The sequence below is a fragment of the Eretmochelys imbricata genome, chromosome 2 (genome assembly GCF_965152235.1).
Source record: "Eretmochelys imbricata isolate rEreImb1 chromosome 2, rEreImb1.hap1, whole genome shotgun sequence".
In the NCBI taxonomy this organism is placed as follows: domain Eukaryota; kingdom Metazoa; phylum Chordata; order Testudines; family Cheloniidae; genus Eretmochelys; species Eretmochelys imbricata.
Window position 1 is genome coordinate 269,015,897 of NC_135573.1, and position 14,038 is coordinate 269,029,934.

A 14,038-nucleotide genomic window follows, 5' to 3' on the forward strand; every position below is an offset into this window, starting at 1 on the left:
CTGTTCAATGTGCAGTGGCAATTAAAAAAGCTTCCAAAATATTGGGAATCGTTAGGAAAGGGCTAGATAAGACAGAAAGTATCATATTGCCTCTATATAAATCCATGGTATGCCAACATCTTGAATGCTGCATGCAGATTTGGTCACCCCATCTCAAAAAAGATACATTGGAATTGGAAAAGGTACAGAGAAGGGCAGCAGAAATGATTAAGGGTATGAGGCGAGATTAATAAGACTGGGACTTTTCAGCATGGAAAAGAGACGAAGGGGGAATATGATAGAGGTGTGGAGAAAGTAAAGAAGGAAGAAAAGGAGGACTTGTGGCACCTTAGAGACTAACCAATTTATTTGAGCATAAGCTTTCGGGAGCTACAGTTCACTCACAAAAGCTTATGCTCAAATAAATTGGTTAGTCTCTAAGGTGCCACAAGTCCTCCTTTTCTTTTTGCGAATACAGACTAACACGGCTGTTACTCTGAAACCTGTCATTAAAGAAGGAAGAGTTATTTACTCCTTCACAGAACACAAGAACTAGGGGTCACCCAATGACATTAATAGGTCGCAGATTTAAAACAAACAAACAAAGTGTTTCTTCACAGTCAACATGTGAAACTCTTTGTTAGGGGATGTTGTGAAGGCCAAGACTAGAACAGGATTCCAGTAAGAACTAGATACGTTCCTGGAGGATAGGTCCAGCAATGGCTATTAGCCAGGGTGGGCAGACATCCATGCATGTCCTTTGCCTCTGTTTGCCAGAAGCTGGGAGTGGGCAACAGGCCAACTTGATGATTCCCTGTTCTGTTCATTCCCTCTGGGGCACCTGGCATTGGCCACTGTTGGAAGACAGGATACTGGGCTAGATGGACCTTTGATCTTACCCAGTATGGCCATTCTGATGTTCTTCTATAGAACCCAGATGTATCTGCTCACTACTGTAACCCATTAGACCCCACTCCCCTCCCAGAGCTGGGATAGAACCCAGGAGTCCTGATGGGCGCGCGCACCCTCTCTCTCTCTCTCTCTCCAGAGTTAGTAAGAATATACATTAAAATTTTAAACCAGTGTCCCTTAAGTGATTTGCCACAAGATGTTGTTAGAGTTGAGTGGGTCTAATATTTATTTATTTATTTTTAATAAAGGAATTAGATACAGGGCTTGTCATAAATATAAAGGGAAGGGTAAACCCCTTTGAAATCCCTCCTGGCCAGGGGAAAGCTCCTCTCACCTGTAAAGGGTTAAGAAGCTAAAGGTAACCTCGCTGGCACCTGACCAAAATGACCAATGAGGAGACAAGATACTTTCAAAAGCTGGGAGGAGGGAGAGAAACAAAGGGTCTGTGTGTCTGTCTATAGTCTGTCTTTGTCGGGGATAGACCAGGAATGGAGTCTTAGAACTTTTAGTAAGTAATCTAGCTAGGTATGTGTTAGATTATGATTTCTTTAAATGGCTGAGAAAAGAATTGTGCTGAATAGAATAACTATTTCTGTCTGTGTATCTTTTTTGTAACTTAAGGTTTTGCCTAGAGGGATTCTCTATGTTTTGAATCTAATTACCCTGTAAGGTATCTACCATCCTGATTTTACAGAGGGGATTTCTTTACTTCTATTAAAAAGTCTTCTTGTAAGAAAACTGAATGCTTTTTCATTGTTCTCAGATCCAAGGGTTTGGGTCTGTGGTCACCTATGCAAATTGGTGAGGCTTTTTATCCAACATTTCCCAGGAAAGGGGAGGTGCAAGTGTTGGGAGGATTGTTCATTGTTCTTAAGATCCAAGGGTCTGGGTCTGTAGTCACCTAGGCAAATTGGTGAGGCTTTTTACCAAACCTTGTCCAGGAAGTGGGGTGCAAGGTTTTGGGAAGTATTTTGGGGGGAAGGACGCGTCCAAACAGCTCTTCCCCAGTAACCAGTATTAGTTTGGTGGTAGCGGCCAGTCCAAGGACAACGGGTGGAATATTTTGTACCTTGGGGAAGTTTTGACCTAAGCTGGTAAAGATAAGCTTAGGAGGTTTTTCATGCAGGTCCCCACATCTGTACCCTAGAGTTCAGAGTGGGGGAGGAACCTTGACAGGGCTCCTGTCAGCTAATTGCTAAACTACCTGCCAAAAAACTAGAGTTTTCAAGTGCCTACATAGCCCCAGGAATCACGGGTTATTCCCACCACCACCACCACCAAAATCTGAAATGGTGCCCCTGGGAACAAGAGAGACCTAGCCAAGATAGGTGAATGGGCAACACCACAGCAGATGAAATTCACTGCTAACAAATGCAGAGCAAGGCAGTTTGGAAAGATCCATTTGAGCTATTTATTCATGTGTCTGGATTCTAGATCAATTGTCACCACTCAGACAAAGAGCTGGGTGTTATTGCGGCAGAGCAATGGAAACCTCCGCTCCACGTACAGCACTGGCCCAGAAAAGTATGTGACGTGTTAGTGTGCCTGAAGATACAGTAAATATCACACTAACATCGTGTGTCAGGGGTGTGCCCTGCCCTGAATATTGTGTTCAGTTCTGGTCAGCCTGTCCCATCAGTTCAATAGCACATACAGAGGGAGTTCAGGGACTGGTGGCAAATTAGAGGCCAGGAGGGACTTGTGAGCGAGGTGAGATTGAGACTGTTTAGTTTAGAGAGGAGATGAATGAGAGAGGACAGGATAGAGGTATAAGAACTGACTGGCATAGGGAGGGTAAATTTGCTGCTTCTGTTTATCCTCTTGCCCAGTGCAAGAGCAAGGGAACATTTAGTGACATTGAAAGGCAGCAGAAATTGAAAAACGCAAAATTAGAATGCGGAACTCATTGCCACATGGCAATATTGAGTCCAGGAGCTTTGCAGAATTCAGAAAAACATTAAGCACTCAGGGTTAATGCAAGCATCCAACATTACATTAGACAGGATAATTAAATATAATTGTGGAAACTATAAATTCTGCTTCAGGGCCTGAGCTGATAGCAATCACAAAGACTTTTCCCCTAGAAGCAGGTTATTCGCGTTCTGTGACATGGTTTCTTGTACTTCTGTTGAAGTAACTGGTACTGCTGCTGTTGGAGAGAGGGTAACCCTGCTCAGACCTAGTATGGCAACTCCTAAATTCCTGTGTCAGCAATGAGTGGATTATCGCTGTGACTCGAAAATGCCCCATCCCTGGACAAGGGTCAGGGCTGTAAGGGGCAGGATGCTGCTGATGCAGAAGATGCTAACCAGGTGACAATTTGTGATTTCAGGCTCCGGTGACATTTGAGGATGTTGCAGTCTATTTCTCGCCGGAGGAGTGGAAGGAGTTAGCGGAATGGCAGAAAGAACTGTACTGGGACGTGATGAAGGAGAATTACGAGCTCGTCACCTCGCTAGGTAAAGAGACACGTTTGTGCTACTGGGGGGCCGTGCAACACATGAAAAGCCACGTCACCAGACAGTTGCGTGGGATTCTCCCTGCGTGGAGCGTGTGAGAATTGTATCTCTGACAATTCTCAGCTCTTGGGGGAATGAACAGACAGGGAAGCGCCTGCTAGCGAGGTCCTGCAGTCTCATTTTTAAGTGGTGGTCATTTCCTAGACAAAATACTGCGGGCTGCAGTTAAGCTGGTGCGTGCATGGATAACTTTAGGGGGATAAAACGTTGCAGGGTGTTGTAAACCAAACCAAGAGTTCTGAATCCAGGAAACTCAAAGTTAAATCTAAAGCAGCTAAGGTAAGAAACACACAGTGAAGGCTCAGAACACCGCAACTCTGCCCTCCAGTGAGGTCACACAATGGCTGTAGTGTTATGAGTAAAGGCACTTCAGTATTTGTTGTTCCAGAAGAGAAACTGGTTTTAAAAGACACATGAGATGTCGTTTCCCCCTCATGGTGTCATGCCACGTGACATGGTGACGGTCAGAACCAGAATTGCTCCATTTCCCTTCGGAAGAAAAGGTTATCGATATCTGAAAGCGGGTGGCAGAACTGGACGCTGAGGCCAGCTGATAGCAACAGTAACGATCAGGCTGTAACTGAGGGTGGGCGAGACCAGCCAGCCGGCACACTGACCAGACTGCTTCACTTCCCTGTGAGGATTTGCATCAGAGGGGCGTGGGAGTTTGGAGGGAGGGGTTCTGTGAGGCGGGGGGTGTTCGGGTGCTAAGGGCGAGGGAGTTCCCTGCCTAGGACACTGCGTAAAGGGAAGAGAATGGGAAATGGGAAGAGAGGGAGCTGGCAGACAGGTAATTACAGAGGAGCTGGAGTTAGGGTGCTGAGGGATAGAGGCAAACTTGGGTACGTAGGTGCTGCTTCTCTGAGTCAGTTGCTCCTGCTCACATGAAGACCGAGCTGGGCCATAGGCAGTGGCTGAGTTGGGCAGGACGTTGAATGCAAGGGAAGGAGGTTGGGAATTCCTGCCGGAAGGCAGTGTGGACAGCTGGAGAAGGATACCAGGGTTCGAGACGGTGAGAGTTGTTGGAGAAGATGATTTCAGCAACGCTCGGGACCGCAGCCAGTTTGATATGGGTCACTACATTCCCTGAACCGCGCTGGCAGGACCCATTTTTCCCCACAGCCCGTGTGAACCTCACGCCCGCTACCCAGATGCCACGAGAGCGGCGCGGAGGGAGAGAGCTGCACGGGCAGCTCCGTGTGTGTAGGAGCCATAACTTCTCCTGGTACAAGGACAAGGGCATTCCATGAAATTGAAAGGTACCTGTGAAGGGCTGCACTCAGTCCAGGTGTGCCTCCTTGAGGCTGTGGCTGGGAGTTAGCTTTTGCCCCATATGGCCCCCCCCTTGTCTGCTCCCGTTCTCTCTTCGCGACTCAAAGTGCTCCCTCTTCATGACTTGCCCCTGCGGCCTGGTTGCTGCACAATCCCCCAGCCTCCAGGGCGTTAGGAACAATCTTCTCCGATAGGCAGCGTATTCTGATGGTCCTCGCCCCTGCCTCTGAAGCCAGTGTGATTAGTCATGGTCCGACAGGAGAGGGGACTGGATAGATGACGGTCTGATCCAGTCTGGTGACTCCTGTGTGCTTTAACGTTTCCACGAGCCGGTTTCAGAGCTGGCGGAATTCAGCGGAAGCTGATAGAGCTTTATCCCTCAGCTTGTAACCTGCCTGCTGGGTGCAGGCATGCACAAGGGGAAGTGGAAGTAGCTGGGCAGTGAGGCAGTGTCAGGGAATGGGAGCTGATGTACAGTACAGGATGAGTGACTAGCTGGCAGGAGGATCGGTGATAAAGTTGCACCCACTTAAAGACTTTGGTCTCAGTAGAGGGTAGGTGAATTTTCTCCAGGACAGTACCAGCAGCATGGAAGCCCGGGATTCATTTTAAGGCCGTGGGGCTTCCAATAAGTACATAAAGTGATTTCCTAGATAGTGAGCAGCTTTCAAACTGGACCCCAACTTGTTTCCCATCCTCCTCCAGCTGCTTCTACTAGCCCCTCTGTGTGGTCTCCTGGGCTGCCCTTCCAGAGTGTGAGAAACTCTGGGGTGAGGGGAATCAGCAGCTAGCTTTCCTTCTTGGGTCCCCTGCTGAGGGAGCCCGGCTGCAGTGAGGCCAATCCAGCCATGCTGCTGACAGTGGCTAGGCAGATGCTGAGTTAAGACTGTTGCTCATTGTATACCCATGTGCTCGCTTTATTGGTATCCCATCACCTCCCTCCCCATAGCCCCATTTGTTTGTCTCCCCCAGCTGTTGTGTCTTGATACAACCTAGAGCGGGAGCTGTCTGGGGCAGGGATGGTCTGATGTCTCTTCACTGCATGTCTCGCTCAGTGCCTGGCAAAATGGGACCCTGGTCCTTGACTGCATCCCTAGGTGCTGCTGCTATACAGACTGTAATGCTCCCAACGGTGATGCAAGAGCGTGAGTGTCAACCTCAGTGCAGCCTGTTCAAAACCAGGGCACAAACCCCAGCCAGACTCCAGCTGTGTGTCTCTTAGTCCCCAGCTGAGACATGGTAGACGTGGGCCCGAGCAGGGATCCAGCCTGTCCGCATCACACAAATAATACATAACAATAAGTCTGAGATTCCAACTGTGTTTCTCCCATGGAGGTTTGACAGCCCCTGGGGGTTTGCAATTAATAGAAACTTTTGTTGAAACGAGAAACGTTTCTTTTGCTACCATCACATGGAATAACATCTGGTCTGTTGTTTTCTCTCTAGTAGATGATGAGATTGTGAATGAAAGTATGGAGGAGAAGAATCAGGAGGAAGATGCTGAAAACCTGCTTCCAGTGAAGACCTTTTCAGTGAAGCTTAAAGAGAAAGTTTCCCAAAGTTCAGTGAAGGTGAAAAACTGCCTGAGTCAGAGCAAACTCCAGACAATGCAAAGAAACTCGGTAGGAAACACGCAAGGGCTATCCACAAACAGCACGGCTCAGCAGAAAGCCCAGGTGACGGAGAGACCAGATGCCCTTCAGGAATGCAAACGAAGCTGTGTGGAGAAGACAGATCTCCTAATACGACAGAGGAACCACAAGAGGGAGAGGCCGTTTCCTTGCAGTGAGTGTGGGAAATGCTTCTCTCAGAAAGGGGACCTGAAGATCCACCTGAGAATCCACACAGGGGAGCGGCCGTACGCATGCACCGAGTGTGGGAAAAGCTTTACCCAGAGGGGATACCTGAAGATCCACCTGAGACTCCACACAGGGGAGAAGCCCTTTCCATGCACTGAATGCGGAAAAAGGTTCCCGTCAAAGGGGGATCTCAAAATGCACCAGAGGAAGCACACGGGGGAGAGGCCCTTTCTGTGCAGTGAATGTGGGAAGAGCTTCACTCGCAAGGTGGACCTCAAAGTCCACCAGAGGAAACACACGGGAGAGAGGCCTTTTACTTGCACCGAGTGCGGGAAGAGTTTTACTTCCAAGGGCTATCTCAAGATACACCTGGGACAGCACAAGGGGAAGAGGCCGTTCACATGTCTGGAGTGCGGGAAAAGCTTCATTTCCAAGGGCTCCCTCAAGGCGCACCAGAGAATCCACACGGGTGAGACGCCCTTCACGTGCACTGAGTGTGCGAAGAGCTTCACCACCAAGGGCTATCTCAAGATACACCAGAGGCTGCACACGGGGGAGACCCCGTATCCCTGTGCCGAGTGTGGGAAGCGCTTCACCACCAAGGGCTATCTGAAGATACACCAGAAAATCCACACGGACGGGACCCCCTTCATCTGCAGTGATTGCGGGAAGAGCTTTGCCACCATGCGATATCTCAAGATGCACCAGAGAAGCCACACGGGGGAGACCACATTCACCTGCGCGGAGTGTGGGGAGAGCTTCGCCCAGAAGGGCTATCTCCGCATCCACCAGCGGATGCACACAGGGGAGGGCCTGTTCACCTGCTCTGACTGTGGGAAAAGCTTCACTGCCAAGTACCTGCGGATCCACCAGCGAATGCACACAGGGGAGAGGCCCTTCACTTGCACGGAATGTGGGAAAAGCTTCACTGCGGAGGGGTCTCTGAAAATCCACCTGAAGATCCACAGCAGGGTGCTGCTGAGTATATGCACCGACTGCGGGAAAAGCTTCTCCTCCATGCGCTATCTCAAGGTGCACCAGAAAACCCATTCCCAAGAGCCAGTGATACTACCCAGCGAAAGTGGGGACGGTTTCCCGCAGAAGATGCTTGCCACTGTCCCTCAGAAAGCCCACCGAGAAATGATCTCATTTACCTGCAAGGACTGTGGGAAAAGCTTCTGCCAGAAGTCTAATTTAATAACGCACCAGAAAGCCCACACGCAGGAGAGACAGGTTCTAACACACAGGCCCAGTGCCGGCCCTGCTGCCGCATCACTGACATCAGTGAAGTTGCACCCAGTGAATTTGGCTCAGGAAGTTTTAAGAGCAGGGAAAGATCATCTCGACCCAAATCCCTATCCCCTGGTCATGGATTTAAAGCCCAGCTTCCAGTTTGCTCTGCAGACCTGTCCACTTTCCCCAGGAGTAAATCTAGGTGTCTCTTGAGCTCATGTGGCATCCCGCTCCTGCTGATGACGTATTCCATGTGGTTATTGTTACCTTTTGCATGATGTAGCTCTGCCCAGGTTCCTCCATTTACTCCCAATTCCTAACCCTCCCCTGTTGCACCCTTCCAAGGAAGCTGGATGGTACCCGGTCCTGTAGTGCCCCAGGTGGGGATTCACAAGAGCCTTACATGCTACCACATCCTTTGGTTTTCCTTCTCTTCTATCCATGCAGCATAGCATCTGGTCTGGCTTTTTTGCTGCAGCTTCGCATTGAGTAGGTGGTTTCAATGATTTTATCACAATCAATCCCACTTGCGTGCTGGGTGACTAGGGATACTGAGCATAGATTCCCCTCCATTGCTTGCTCACTCACACACTAATTTAATTGAACTGCATTTCTGATCAGTCAGTGCAGTCACCTACACAATACAGATCCTTTACCACCCAGTGCCCAGATCCGTATGATCTCTTCTGACTCTGTTTAGCATCACATACAAACCCTGAGCTCTGGGGCTGCATTCATCCCACGTATAACTTCACTGGAGATACACCGGGGTGAATTGGGACTTTGCAGAAGCCTCCTTAGGATGGCAGAGGCCATAGAATCGACCCTGAGCCATTCCACTCATCATCCAGTCTGTTGCTCCCTGTTGACTCCTGTTCTGGGAGTGCCGCGTGTTTGAGAAAGTTCACTGAAAACCCAAGTTAACGTAACAGATGAGCAAACCGCAAAAGAGGCCAGGAATCATCGACGTGCTCAGTGCACGAAAAGTTCCCTCCGGAGGAGAAAGGGCAGAACTAGACAGCAAGCCCAGGCTAGAAAGAACAAATGTTGGTTCTGGTGGTGGTGGAAGAGCAGCGTGTGAGAAGATCCACCTTCGAGGCCAAGGGAGACATTGCACATGCAGCCGTCAGATGTATGGGAAGGGAGAAAAGCCAAAGTCACTGAAATGGCAGCATGGAGCCCATGACATTCATGCAATAAGTCCCTCTATATTCTACAGCAGAGACCTTGCAAGGGACCAAAGGCAGGTGGCAAACAGCAGAAGAGCTGCTGGCAAGAGGTCCAGGCTAACTCCCTGGAGAAGGTGGACGAGACTACAAGGATCATAATAATCATAGATGGAAAAGAGCTGCGAGATCATCTAAGTGATTATGTGACTGAGACCTGCCCCAGCCAGCTTCCTTCATTCCTGCATCTGTGTTTTAGGGGGCTCTGCTTCCCCCGGACATTGGGCTGGACGAGTTCCTGGGGGACACTGGGCAACAGCGGCTGAGGAGAAGGCATTCTGCCCCTTTCTCAGGTTTATTCCCACAGCAACCGATATTGTGCCAGGCTCCCCTGGAGTTTTGCAGTTACTAACTCTGGGCCTTATCCTTGTGGGACAGGTCAAACGATAGCATCTTGTAGGGCCCTGTACTGATACAGCCTCTGGGGATGGGGCTGGCTTTCACTCATCCCCACAGCCAGGCCTCTTCTGTGTCAGCTCCGCATGGCGTGTCCTGGGGCCAGAAGCAGCTTCCTTGTCTGTGAGGTGGTGTTCAGAGGGTCGGGTGTTCTGGCTGGTGCTCAGTGTCTCTGACTTGTCACACTTCCCGGTGAATAACTCCCAGAAGTTTTTAACACCAATGGTCGGCGCCTGTCCCGCAGGTTCCAGGGCTTGGAGATCTGGTTCTCCCAGCTCCTTCACTGCTGCACAGGAATCGTTCAGGATGTCCTTGATGTCTCCCAGTTGTCCTGCATGCACCTCGGGAGCTGCCTTTGTTCAGAGCGTCTGTGGATGTTTATGGCTCAAGGCAGCGCAGGTGCTCATGTGATGCTGATGGTGCTGCGGAGCGGGTAGGGCTGGGAGCTGGGGACTCCAGGGTTCTAACAGGCTCGGCTCCGGATTCCCTGTGTGGCCTTGAGTCACTGCCCCTCTCTGTGCTCCGTTTTCCCTTCTGTAAAAGGCAAGTAGGGCTGGCTCTCCAGCCACAAAGTGGAGCTAGTTCCTCTTGATCACAGCCCTAAATGCTGAGCGTCGCTCTGAGAGGACGCAGAGATGATCTCGCTGGGGAAAATGAGTCACTCACGGTCCCCTGACCTTCTTGAGGATTCAAGGCATGACATGTACAAGCTCCAGGGACTGGAAGCCAGGACTTTCACCTCTGACACTGGCTCAGTATGTAACCATGGAGATGTCACATTACCCGCTCTATGCCTCAGTTTCCCTGTCTGGAACGTGTAGGGTTGTGAGGATTAATGTTGATATTTGGCTTTGAGATGCACTGCTGAACGGCACTAGAGACAGGGCGAGTATTATCCTCACTAAGCAATTTCTGCGGGAGAGGTTTGCTTCACTGCTCTCAGTTCTTATGGGCACTTTCTACATGTGTTTTCCTAATATGCCAGTTACCAAAGGATCTGGGCACTAAAGCCACAAATTAATAAAAAATTAGGACCATCCTGCCTTCCCCTCAATGGAACTAGTCACAGAGCACAAGTGGTAATGCAACAGATGGCAGAATCAGTTCTTTGGAGTGGCTGGGTCTTGCTCTAAAGGAAATACTACGGCCAGTCTATCTTTCTCCTCGGTAGCTTGGGGAGTCGGACGCCCCAGGGGTGCATATGGGAACTGTGAACAGATTCACCTGACACGCTGCCTGGTTCCATACATTTGCACTGAGCTGTGTTGCAATAAGAGATAGAGGTAGGAATAGCAGGCAGGTGGAGAAAGACACCATGGGTCATATTCTCAGCTGCAGTAAATCAGCATAGTGCTCCTGACTTCAGTGGCTGAATCCAGCCCCTGCTTCTGAACCCAGGAGTCTGCTGGTGCTGCCTAACATGGACATCCTGCTTCCCCTACCATCCCTGGCTTGGGTGTACAATCAAATTATTAAAGACACTGCCACTAATGTATGGTGGAAAGGCCAAGGCCAAATAAAACTATGCTACCCCATGGACTGCCATTAGGTTGTACAGATGTCACTGGCCAAAATTTGGTTGGCTCTGTGCACATAAATACCATTTATAAGGTAGAAAGGGCAATCCTGGACTCAGAAAACAAGTCTGGGAACCTGCTGTGTATTTCCATGCACGTTGGATGAGACTGGGAGCAGGGAGGACGGCATAGGACAAAAAGTGGGGGTTAATGGATTACAGATTGTTGTAATAAGCCCTAACTGAGTTCTCCTCCTCCTCCTCAAAGGAAACCTGCATAACGCTTTCAAAAGACAAGCCTGGGAGCTTAAATCCCTAACTCTGCTAGACACTAAAGCTCATGGGCTGAACAGAGACACGGGAGTCCTGGCTTATTACAGCAATCTGTAACCTACTAACCCCCTGCTTTTTGTCCTCTGACCACAGAGGTGCTAACGGGACACTCTACCTTGCATGGTCCCTTGCAATACGCGCTAACTACTCATGCCAAACAATCCATCCCACCTGGCGTTTAGCTGTGATGCTCCCAGTACGGTTCCCAGAGCTGAAGAAGAGCTCTGGGCAGCTCTACACTTAAAACACTGTCAGCGCAGCTGTAGTGTGTAAGTGAAGCTGCTCCTGTGCCGATGCTCTCCCATCGGCATAGTTAACCCACCTCCCCGAGAGGTGGTAGCTGTGTCGGCAGGAGAAACTCTGCTGACATAGTGCTGTCTACACCGGGGTGTGTGTGTGTGTGTGTTAGGTGTGGATTTTTCACACCCCAAGTGACGTGATTATACCGATTCAGGTCTGCAGTGTAGACCAGACCTCTGTGCGGCTTGAAAGTTTGTCTCTCACCAGGAGAAGCTGATCCAATACAAGGTATTACATCCCCACCTACGCTAGAGGGCGAAATTCATAGAGCACAAGGCCTATGTCCCATGTCAGCCTCTCTGCTGCCCTCTGCCTAGTAGGAGAATTTCACCTCTGGTGAGTGTTAGACCCAAAGGATGGATGATGCCAGGGGCTAGATAAATGAGGTTGAAAGGACTGGACGTAGGCATCAAAGAACAGCCTATGAGTGCTGTGAGGAGCCTCAGACATGCTACACCAATTAACCACCTGGCTATCGGGCAGTTAAGGCACCAGCGGAGAACAGCCAGATGCTATGGGGGCAGGGCAGGGCAGACAAGACAATTCCATCAGTGCAGAGCTGAGAAAGGAAGCTCAAGAGGACTGACATAGAATCATAGTGCTGGGTTTGAGAAATCCTTTGGTTAGGGAAGGAAATTAGTTGAATATTTGCTCCATTTACAAAGAGCCGTTACAGCAAATATAGAAAGTGGACATTAATATACTAATATGGAGAAAAGGCCATAAATTCAGGCAACTGAATGATGGGTTTTGAAGGACACGTTTTCAAGCCTCTTCAGCATAAATCTTAAAAAGAAGACAAGCCCCGGGAAAGCCCCAGGATGTAAGAACTTAAGATCCTACCTGGTTTCTCCATTTAAGTTGTTCTGTGAATCTGAAAGGTAAAGATTTGGTATCTAAATCTTTCCAGAGAGGTTCTGGAGATGCCTCAAGAAATGAGAAGTGGCTCAGAGGAAATGGCAGGTACAGAATCCAGAAGCCCATCTGGGTTACAGTAAATGGAACATGGGTTAAACAAGATGGTAAGAAGCAGCAGAAGAGGGTGAACTGCCAGAAGTCGGAGCAGACTCTGAGCATATGTGTGAGGAAAACGGGAACACTGAGCTCTATAGCTGCAATTCCTGATGCGTCACCTTTCTTTCTAGTCCTGGAGGAAACACAACATAAAGCCATTTGTTGCCTTAACGTAATGGGCTCAACCAGTCCTTGAAACTGAAACTAAAGTGGCCTCTTTGTGAGTTTGCTTGAGGGTGACTTCTGAGGTTCAGAAAGGGGTCATGATGCTTTCCAGTGTCTTCAGTGTTTGATGAGTGATTTCTGGTTTTTCTATTTTACCATTGCAGGGACTCCATGATAAGGGGCCAAACCCAGTCTCATTTACAACCATGTAAATTCCACAGGGAGGGTCAGGCCAATGTCCATTAGAGGCCAATCTAAGGGCTCCCACTGACTTTCACAGCATTGAATCAGGCCTGAACTCCACTGCAGTCAGGGAAGCTGCTCCATAATTCAGTTGCTGTGTGGAAGAGTGGAATCGGGCCCCAGGGTGGAACCTTGCCAAAGGGGATAGGAGAAATGTGTTTCTTTAACCTACTGAGAAGATGAGGCAGGGGCTGTAAACAGAAATGTTTGAATGTAAATACAATGAGGACACATTGCAAGGGTTTCTGATTTTAATTATGGTTTTTTTTCATGCGTTGTATTGTTGGTCTCTCTACAAAGAAACAGGGAGAGAGGCTGGATAAAGCCAGGGCCAAGGCGTGCCTCTGTTGGAATCAGTGGGACAGGGTTTCACTTTTCATTCTGATCCTTGGGATTTGTTTTCCAGGCGTGATCACAGGTTTTCCAAGTATGGGTCTAGTTATTTCGTCTGACCAAGTACGAGTTTGGGCTCCACGGTAGCACTGTGAGAATCAGAGAGAAAGGGGAAAGTCAGATATAGGGTCCTATTATCTTAATTGCTCAGCCCGGAAGGGGATTAGAGGAAGAAACCCCGCAAACAAGCTGATGTGATGCTGTCCACTTTCCATCTGAGCCAGAGGAACCCTTTCCCACGTGGTAGCTTGCTGCAGGGTTTAGAGCTGAATTGGGGAAAAAAGTCCTTTATTTCCACTATGGTTTTCTATAGTGCTAGAACTTTTTGCAAAGCGCATAAAAACTAGTTCTGTGCGGGCTATTAGAGTAGGAGAGCACAAACATGTATGCGTCTGCTGTGCTGTTGATTCTACAAAGCTACTATTCCCAGCGTTACGCAGAGCGTGAAATAGAATTTAACAAAGTTTCAGGTTTCTGGGGTAAAGTAGGCCTGAAATATTGGCACTTAATTGTCTTCCTAAACAAAATAATTCAGCTAGTTTTATAAGGAATGAACATATTCCTTACAAGAGAATTTGTATATTTAATACATTCTTTTTGCTGTTTGCTTTGAAGAATGATCTCAGAAGAAAAGGTCTGCAAATCTTAGACTGCTACAATCTGTATGATTTAGATGAACATTTTAAATTTTTTCCTTTTGTCAATCAATGTCACCAATAAAGGCTTGTTTCTTTTAGA

At 48.8% G+C, this 14,038-nt stretch overlaps 1 protein-coding gene across 1 annotated transcript in view; it reads left to right on the plus strand.

Moving 5' to 3' along the window:
• The window catches only part of LOC144260047 (uncharacterized), a 317,403-nt gene extending 303,365 nt beyond the window's left edge, over window positions 1-14,038 (plus strand). The window contains exon 4 of the mRNA XM_077808549.1: window positions 6,446-14,038. Coding sequence (XP_077664675.1) covers window positions 6,446-7,927 — 1,482 coding nt within the window. The 3' untranslated portion in view covers window positions 7,928-14,038. The remainder of the gene's footprint in view (window positions 1-6,445) is intronic.